Source organism: Brachyhypopomus gauderio, chromosome 15, assembly GCF_052324685.1.
Source record: "Brachyhypopomus gauderio isolate BG-103 chromosome 15, BGAUD_0.2, whole genome shotgun sequence".
Taxonomy (NCBI): Eukaryota; Metazoa; Chordata; class Actinopteri; order Gymnotiformes; family Hypopomidae; genus Brachyhypopomus; species Brachyhypopomus gauderio.
In genome coordinates this window covers 15,293,685-15,303,729 of record NC_135225.1, presented here as the reverse complement: position 1 = coordinate 15,303,729, position 10,045 = coordinate 15,293,685, and the positions used below count along the sequence as shown (strand labels likewise).

At 47.1% G+C, this 10,045-nt stretch overlaps 1 protein-coding gene across 1 annotated transcript in view; it reads right to left on the bottom strand.

Annotated features, from left to right (window-relative positions):
- Nucleotides 1-10,045, bottom strand: part of runx3 (RUNX family transcription factor 3) — a 52,659-nt gene continuing 42,614 nt past the window's right edge. Inside the window, exons 7-8 of the mRNA XM_076975630.1 lie at nt 7,552-7,623; nt 1-2,958 (exon numbers count right to left, since the gene is read on the bottom strand). Coding sequence (XP_076831745.1) covers nt 2,438-2,958; nt 7,552-7,623 — 593 coding nt within the window. The 3' untranslated portion in view covers nt 1-2,437. The remainder of the gene's footprint in view (nt 2,959-7,551; nt 7,624-10,045) is intronic.

Sequence of the window (10,045 nt, the reverse complement as noted above, 5' to 3'; positions counted from 1 at the left end):
TACAAGCAAAACATGTCATTTTTAATTAAATTGCATGAAAAATTACATTTGTTAGCACACAATGAAGATTATAGCGGAGCATATTACAGAGTCCAAATTACAAGATACAGTGAATGAAAAACACGATTTATCCTGTAGATAAGACTTACGTCTTGGTTCCCATAATGCAACTCTGGGAGGAAAAATGCTGTTTGCAAGATGTGAGACCCAGATCGAGACCCTAAATCGCTCAGTGTCTGCTGCAACAAATCTGCCACAAAACTACGAGAGAAAGTGTCCCTCAGTGGAGTGAGAGAAGTGTCCCTCAGTGGAGTGAGAGAAAGTGTCCCTCAGTGGAGTGAGAGATGAGGGACAGTCTGTCTCCACGCCTTCCCCGTTGTCCTGGCCTGCTGTCTGTGTTAAAGGCAGTTTAACTCCATCTTTGCGCTCACACACATACACTGTGCTTTCATTAGGCCGCTCCACTATATCTAACACCAATGGCTGTGCTGTTGTTGAGAAGGCTTACATTTGGATACAGCTGTTTCCTGAGTCTATGAAACTGGATTGTCTGTGCATCAGAAGACAAGTGAAGACCCACATGTGAGACCAGAATGGCATCAGATCTGAATCAAACCTCTGATGGTAACGAGCATCACGTCTGTAAGGGAGTGACGTGAGCTTGGCTTGGACAGAACCAAGGCTCTGATCTGGGTTACACCGTTGCGTGCTACACCGACGAGAACGTGTCCCAACGTTGCCGCGTGTCACTGTTGCCCCAGCGACGCCCCCCAGCTCACAACATTAATTATGTACAAACGACAATGATGAGCCACTTCAGAAAAGCTTCAAAGGGCTGAACAAAGAGGGTCGGAGGGCCTTGCTGTCACGGAGATGCAGCGCCTGAAGGGAGGAGATGCCATGCTGAAAGGAGATCCCCCCCCCCCCCCCCCCCCTTAAAAGTGCAGAGACCAGGTGTGAAGGGAACGGCCTCTGGGCGGTGAAGGGTTAAAGTAAAACGCACAGGTGATCTCCTGTGAGAGGGGGAGGGGCAGACCTGCTTCCAGACACGCCCCCACATCATCCGCTCTCTTGCTTCATGGAGGATAACACTGTAGAAACACACACATCTAACGGACTTGCTGGAAGCTCCCTGCCGTCTTCACACTGCGGAGGGTGCAATGACGTCACCCGAGCAGCCGGGCGACCATGTGGCCGGACCCTCACGTGTAGGCCGTTATTGGTACTGTGAAAGATTCACTCCTAACAGTTTGGCGTCCATACAATTCCACCTCCTCTTTGGGCACTAGACTCTTTACGCCTTTGGAATGTGTGGTGTGATGATGTTTGGTAGGTCTCTGTTTTGTGATGACATTTTCTTTAAATAAATGATTTAGTGCATTAGAGCTACATTGGAAAACAGACATTACATTTAAAATTTCTACTGTTTTATAATTTAGACGTAATATATTACAGTAGCATAACTTGCAATCTTATATTAAATCAATGATCAACAAAGAGGAGAAAAAAGAGAAGCAAAAAAGAAAAAATTAAATGATAAACATGTTTTTGACCCAAAATCAAATAAAGAAATATTTATATAGAACTGGCTCAAATAAATTAAAGAACCCCAAACCGGAAGTCCTTAAAAAGAAAGAAAACTGTGGCCTGAAGAAGTTTCATTTAAAGACAAACAGAAATGTAAAAATAAACAAAACAGTTATTTCAAAATAGTTACTGTCAAAAACTATTCCATAAATGAATGACAGTGTGCTCTGAAGGCCGTTAACTGTGCTTGACTGTGGTACAAGAACTTTTACATCAACTGAATCAGGTTCTTTGGTTTTTATCTAACATGAAGAACAGCGTCTGTCCCAGCAAGCAGTCTTGTGATTTTCTCTGCAGTCAGAACCTCACACAGCCCTTAAGCCCAGTTCAGAGAGTGCTGCTGGGACCGTCCCCACTAGCACCATCACTGCCCGTTCACCTATGGGGACCTTACGCTCCGAGACAAAAGCAGTGGAGTTTGCAAAACGACACAGATGTAAATAAAAGTACCTTAATCACTTCAGGCCTGTATTATGTGGCTTATATTACATGGTGGACCTGTGGTCACCAGCCAGTTCTGTCACTGGTCCTGGACCAGTGGGTGAAGGCTGTTCAGTCCAGTCACTGGTCCTGGACCAGTGGATGAAGGCTTGCAAACACTCATTTCATCCCATTACACAGGCCCCCCAGCGTCAGGGCCGTCAGGGCCGGAGGGCAGAGTCTGTGTTTCAGGACGTTGTTTCAGAAGATACAGGTTGGGGTGCCGTTCTTCATCTGCCCAGTTTTGCGTTTAAGAGCACAGAGCCGTGGTGCAGCCGGCTGGACCCACATCGGCGCTTCAGCCTTCCTCAAAGTCCATAAGCTTTGCTTCGCTTCCTCCCCCCTTGCCCCGCCCCTCCCCTCCCCCAGCTCAGTAAGGTCTCCAGACCGACTCGTCCATGCGTCCCGACGTACTCATGGTGGTCGGCGAGTTGCTGTGGCTGCCGTCAGCCTCTACGCCGTCGCTCTGGCTGCCGAGGCTGGCATTCATCAGGCCCGCGGCCCCGCCCCCGGAGGCGGAGGCCCCGCCCGCTGCCGTGCAGGATGAGAGCATGCGCGTGGGCGAGCGTTCTCCGCCCGAGCCCGCTCCGCCGGCCGGCACCATGGAGAACTGGTAGGAGCCCGAGCTGGTGCCGTAGTACAGGTGATAGGGAGAGGTGTTGGTCTGGAAATGGGAGGTCTGGTTCTGGTTGCCAGGATAGGGGGGCGGCAGGTAGGTGTGGTATCGGGTGGAGGCTGGCATGCCGGTCACACTGAGGCCCCCGATGCCTGTGCTAGAGGGGTTGGTGGAGTAGGTGAAGGGTGCAGGATAGTGCATGTGAGGGTCCGGGAACCGCGGAGTCAGTGGAGAGAGGGATGGAAATGTGGCCCTCTGTGGGAACAGATCTGTACCTGGGGGGTTAGACAGGGAGAGAGAGAGGAAGGGGAGGGGAGAGATAGGGAGAGAAAGGGAGGGGGAATGAAGAAATAGGGAAAGAGTGAGAGAGACAGAAAGAGAGTTAATCACTGTTAATTACTGTAGGAGCCAATAACATTCTCAATCTCACTGTTAATTATTGTAGGAGCCAATAACATTCTCAATCTCACTGTTAATTATTGTAGGAGCCAATAACCTCACTGATAATTACTGTAGGAGCCTAAGTGATCAGCCGTGCTGCTCAGTACTGACACCTGGCTGCAAACAGGGCAACTGCACAAACGCAGAGTTGCAGTTCTGCTCCTAATTACCGCTCTGTCCTGTACACAATCACCACTCCACATTTGGAACAGAAAGATGAAAAAGGTCCTAGTGCTTAGCCCACCCACTAAACCACGACTCAGCACTAACTGGTCTGAGACGCCATGTGTGGTTTGTTCACAGCATCTCCAATTCGTTCCTCATTCTGTCAAACTGAGGTCATTAAGGGACTATGGGGCAGTCATGGTCCTGTGGTAGGGAACTGGTCTTGTGACCGGAGGGTCATGGGTTCAATTCCCAGACCTGAGGCCATGACTGAGGTTCCCTTGAACAAGGCACCTAACCCCAACTGCTCCACGGGCGCCGGGCTAGGGCTGCCCACCACTCTGGACACGTGTGATCCACAGCCCCCTAGTAATCACTAGTGTGTGTGTGTGTGTGTTCTAACTGCACAGATGGGTTAAAATCGGAGGACAAATTTCGATTGCGGTGTAAAAATCACAAAATTACATTTACATTACATTTACTATGACTCACTAATTTCCTATGAGGAAATACTGCATGATTGCCTGTAGGGGGCAGCAGAGAAGAGCGTGATGAAGGCTGTGTTTGATGTATTTGGATCGCATCATATCCTGTGTGAGAGGGCTTTGGCAAGGAGACAAGTCATCTAGACCAAGACAAGGGTGATGGAAAAAAAACCTGCATGTTCATGCACACACACACACACACACACACACACACACACACACACACACACACACACACACACACACACACACACACACACACACACACAACACACACACACACACACACACACACACACACACACACACACACACACAAGCACGAAGGCACACATGCACATCTGTGACATGTATGCCATATTTTCAGGTTGTTTTTCTATGACCTGCTTTTATTTTTATGTTGGTTTTTTTCCCTGAGTGCCCTTACAAGAGCAGTGCATGATGGGATAGCGGAGCAGTTTTTGCTAAAGAGCAGTTTTGGCGTGTCATCACCCTGCGGGACAACAAGCTGGGCTTTACGTGACATCTCCCTGTAGTGCACACTTTTTGTAATGCACACTCCTATGCTTAGTTTTTAACATGTTTTCCTGTGGAGGATTCCCCCAATGAATCAATGAATCAATCTATCTCTCTATTTCTCTCTCTCTCTCTCTCTCTCTCTCTCTCTCTAACACCAGAACAGGGGAGGGGATGAAGGTCCTTGCCATGTTTTTCCCAGACTGCCGTGCTCTGAGGGGCCCATATCGGATTCCAGCCGAGCGGAACTCCGGCTTTCAGCTGCGGTTGATTCAAGAAGTGGAGTCGCCTGCTAATTCTGAAATGACAGCTCCTCAAAAACCTCCTCCTCTTTCTCCCCTCCTCCTTCTTCAGTATCTCCCTCTCTCTCTCGCTCTCTCTTTCTGCCACTCTCTTTTATGCCAATAATAGAACAAGGAGAAGGAGGGGCAATATCACACACACACACACGCTAACATACCATGCGAGATTTCAATAGGAAGTTGACAAGCACTGAATGGATAATTGTTGGGTCACCTTCAAGATACTGCTGAAACACATCAGCTGATGGCCCCATGCCAAAGAACAGCACCCCCTCACCAGCTCCCTCTAGAGGCCTAACATGGATCATACAGCTTCAGGCAATCCTAGTTTTCCCTGTTTAAATCTTTAATAAAAGAACCTTCAAACACAGGCCTTTCTGTGAAGTTCAAAATTGCTTCTGGGACAGCCACACACACACACACACACACACACACACACACATACTCACACAAACAATGACTGAAATGTGTAGGCAGTGACGTGTAAAGGATTATGTGTAGGCTGTGATTTGTGTAGGTTTGTGTGTGAATGTGTGAATGTGCGCACGTGTGCGTGTGTGTGTGTGTGTGTGTGTGTGTGTGTGTGTGTGTGTGTGTGTGTGTGTGTGTGTGAAGCAGAGAGCTACAGTAGGGACACGGCCCACACATGATCTCTATTACACTAGTACTCTGGTTAAAAAAAAGTGTTGACTCAGAAAAAGAAAAGACTGAAAAAAAGCAGAAAAAAAGATAAATAGAAGAAAAGTCAGGAGCGTGTGTGTGTATGTGTGTGTGTGTGTGTACATTCCTCTGCAGGGAGCAGTTTTTCTCAGAGTTCCACTAGCCCACAGTGAAGCGTATAACCCACCTTGACGCAGAGGTTAGCCTAATTTGCCTTCTGTGCGTGTGTGTGTGTATGGTGCTCGTACGTACGTGTGTGTGTGTGTGTGTGTGTGTGTATATGCGTATGTGTGTGTGCTGTGGGGCCCATCACTGGCTAGGATGCAAATCCTAGAGCTCACCTGTGAAAAGTTTGTTTAGAAGATGAGAATGCAAAGCTTGCTGGCCCACACCTGTGAGTCCCATAAACGATCCCAGCAGGTGAGAAAAAGAGAGAGAGAGAGAGAGAGAGAGAGAGTTTCCACAAGTACTACTAGGCCTTTTCTTCTATATCCGAGAAGCAGTTCACCCTTTGGCAGGAAACAGTGTGTTACACCAGGGAACAGTGTAGTTGTTACACCAGGGAACACTGTGGTTAATACACCTGGGAACAGTGTGATTGTTACACAAGGGGATACTGTTTGTTACACCAGGGAACAGTGTGGTTGTTACACCAGGAAACACTAGTTAAACCACCAGGGAACAATGTGGCTGTTACACCATGGAACACTGTGATTGTTACACCAGGGAACAGTGTAGTTGTTACACCAGGGGACACTGTGGTTAATACACCTGGGACAGTGTAGTTGTTACACCAGGGGACAATGTGGATGTTACGCCATGGAACCGTGTGGTTGTTACACCAGAGGACACTGTGGTTAATACACCATGGGACAGTGTGGTTGTTACACCAGGGGACACTGGTTAATACACCAGGGAACAATGTGGATGTTACGCCATGGAACAGTGTGGTTGTTACACCAGGGGACACTGTGGTTAATACACCATGGGACAGTGTGGTTGTTACACCAGGGGACACTGGTTAATACACCAGGGAACAATGTGGATGTTACACCATGGAACAGTGTGGGTGTTACACCAGGGGCCACTGTGGTTAATACAACAGGCTTCAATGCTGCTCCCTGCTACTGTAACTCCACGCCAGCATCTAAACAAACTTACTCCTCTTCACTCAGATCCCACAGACTATGTCATGTTTTTTTTAGCAATGGTACAAGGAGGAATAGATGGAGGTGAACCTTCAGTGTGCCACAAATGCAGATGAACCCAAAATGTTTCCAAAAAGCCAGCATTAACTACGCCCTCAGTCTCAAATACCAACAGAAGTGTTTATGACTAGAGTTTAACTTGCTATATCAGAGTGTCTGTGCTCACCTTTGAAAGGGAACGCAATTAGCAAAATCACAAATAATAATCTCAACACCAAGCAAAGCCCATTATCAAAGTGTGGAAACTGTGAGTCTTCCAACACTACTTTAGTAACTATAGTAAAACCTCAACACATGGGCGGGGACAGTGATGGCATGCAGGTCCCACACTGGAGATCCCACACTGCAGGCCCCACACTGCAGGCCCCACACTGGAGGTCCCACACTGGAGGTCCCACACTGCAGGCCCCACACTGCAGGTCCCACACTGGATGTCCCACACTGGAGGTCCCACACTGGAGGCCCCACACTGCAGCCCCCACACTGGACATTCCAGAACACATGGGCGGGGACATCTTTACATGTTCAGCCATCTCACCACTGGACAGAACCCCCTGCCCAGGCCGGTGTGAGCATGACCTCTGGAAGGCCGGTGTGTGGGAAACAGATACAGGGCAGGGGTGTATGGAACTGGGGCCGGTGTATCCACAGACACGATGGTGATGAGATCACAGAACCCCAAGGAGCAGGCAGACGCACAGGAAACGTACCCTCCTTATCTCTGTACTGGACTCTGTTCTAGAGACGAAGATGTACTCTTCTGCTGTGCAGTGTCTATTTTCTAACAAATTCTTCACTCTAAAAATTCTAAAAACACGTCTGTTCTGTGCCAGTACGTGTAGGCAGCTGATGGGTGTGTTGTTATGTGACATCAGCACTGGTAGTGTGAGAGACTGAGTTTACTCTTTGATATATTGGCAGTGTTTTGGTAGTGTAAGGACGACTGAAGAATGTTCAGCTAACTTATGCTCTACACACACACACACACACACACACACACACACACACACACACACACACACACACACACACACACACACACACACACACACACACACACACACACACAAACACACACACACACATCTTACTTGGCCAGCGGATGTCATCCTCCACTTTGCAGGTTTTGATCTGAGGTGGATCAATCTGGTCTGGCCACAGTCCTATAACACAACACACTGCTGTATTAACACAACACACTGCTGTATTCAGGTCCTATAACACAACACACTGCTTTATTAACACAACACACTGCTGTATTAACACAACACACTGCTTTATTAAGGTCCTATAACACATCGTCAGTGTGCTCCAGTGTGTGAACTGTTCAGATATGAACACTTGCAGTTTCATCTGCATGTAAAGCTGTGATTTTAAACGAAAACGTATTGTAGTGATAAAGCTTTAATGGCTTCTAATGGATTGGTGATTTAAATGGCTTTCTATTCATTCAGCAGTTAGAGGTATGTAAGTGTGTATGCATGCCCTTGTTGAGAGGTGTGTGTGTGTGTGTGTGTGTGTGTGTGTGTGTGTGTGAATGTATGCATGCTTAAAAGTGTGATTGCAACAGAATGAATTTGTTTGCACTTGTTTGGCCTCTCATCTCTCTGTGTGTTACCATTTTAATCAGGGCCAAGCAGAGAAAAGACAACATTCCAGTCTGTCCCTTATGGTATCAGATGACACACACACACACACACACACACACACACACACACACACACACACACACACACACACACACACACACACACACACACACACACACACACACACACATCTCAACAAGGGCATGCATACATTTACATCAGTGTGTGAGGTATCTCGTTAAATCTGTGTGTTCTGGTGGGTAATAATGGCCTGTGCTTGGGTTTGTGTTCTGGTGGGTAATAATGGCCTTTGTTTGGGTTTGTGTTCTGGTGGGTAATAATGGCCTGTGTTTGGGTTTGTGTTCTGGTGGGTAATAATGGCCTGTGTTTGGGTTTGTGTTCTGGTGGGTAATAATGGCCTGTGTTTGTGACAAGCGAACCGTACGGTTCGGTTCGTTCACAAAAACCGTGCCATGCCTAGTGTGTATGTTCCTGCATGCGTGTGTGTGTGTGTGTGTCTCTGAACTCTACAGCTGCTGATCCTTGAGCATAGCTCCGTGTGTGTGATAACTCTTTTACATGGCTCGTTGTGACTCACATGAAGAATATATAAGTCAAACATTTCAGAATGGTCCGTGAGTGTGTGTGTGTGTGTGTATGTATTTGTGTGTGTTGATAAACCTGGTTCTCAATGTTGCTGAGTGACAAAATAACATGTTTGAGTGTTTGAGTGTTGGAGTTTGAGTAAGCTTGTGTGTGTGTGTGTGTGTGTCTGTATGTGTGGTGAATATGATTGTGTGTGTCTAGTTCACACTGTCTGGCCACGCCACACTGAACTGCCAATTTGACATGCAAACAAAGGTTGTTTGCTCTCGGTCTGAGATGGGTTAGTTGTTACAGGCCAACCATCACATACCACGAACACTGCGGCAAACCACACACACACACACGCACACACGCACACACTCACTCTTACAGACACACACACACATTTGTGAAAATCACAATACAGAGGAAAATAGCCACAAGGCCTCAATCAATTTGATGTTTTCTTTCTTTCTTTCTTTCTTTCTTTCTTTCTTTAGTTTTCTATCCTTATTCCTCTCTTTTTTTGGTTTCCTAGCTACAATGGTAAATTCTTGTGTATAAAGGTTTCATTCAGACCAGAGGCCACAGCTGCTACCATTGCAGTAATAAACATTTCCTTCAAATATTTTGATTGGCCAACAGACAACGTTAATGCCAGCCTACCGATGAGTCCTGTCATTTAACCATGTGTGTGTGTGTGTGTGTGTGTGTGTGTGTATGTATGTGTGTGTATGTGTGTGAGGAGGTATGCTTACTCTTGTGTACGAGTGTGTTAGTGTCGGTATGTATGACGCAATGTGTGTGCAAGCAACTGAGTATGAGTGTGTGAGGATGTGTTTGAGGATGATTCAGGCTTTAGGGCAGTGTTGAGTGTGTGAAGATGTGTGTTTGAGGATGCTTCAGGCTTTACGGCAGTGTTGAGTGTGTGAAGATGTGTGTTTGAGGATGATTCAGGCTTTAGGGCAGTGTTGTGTGTGTGAAGATGTGTGTTTGAGGATGATTCAGGCTTTACGGCAGTGTTGAGTGTGTGAAGATGTGTGTTTGAGGATGCTTCAGGCTTTAGGGCAGTGTTGAGTGTGTGAAGATGTGTGTTTGAGGATGATTCAGGCTTTAGGGCAGTGTTGAGTGTGTGAAGATGTGTGTTTGAGGATGATTCAGGCTTTAGGGCAGTGTTGAGTGTGTGAAGGTGTGTGTTTGAGGATGCTTCAGGCTTTACGGCAGTGTTGAGTGTGTGAAGATGTGTGTTTGAGGATGATTCAGGCTTTAGGGCAGTGTTGTGTGTGTGAAGATGTGTGTTTGAGGATGCTTCAGGCTTTAGGGCAGTGTTGAGTGTGTGAAGATGTGTGTTTGAGGATGATTCAGGCTTTAGGGCAGTGTTGAGTGTGTGAAGATGTGTGTTTGAGGATGA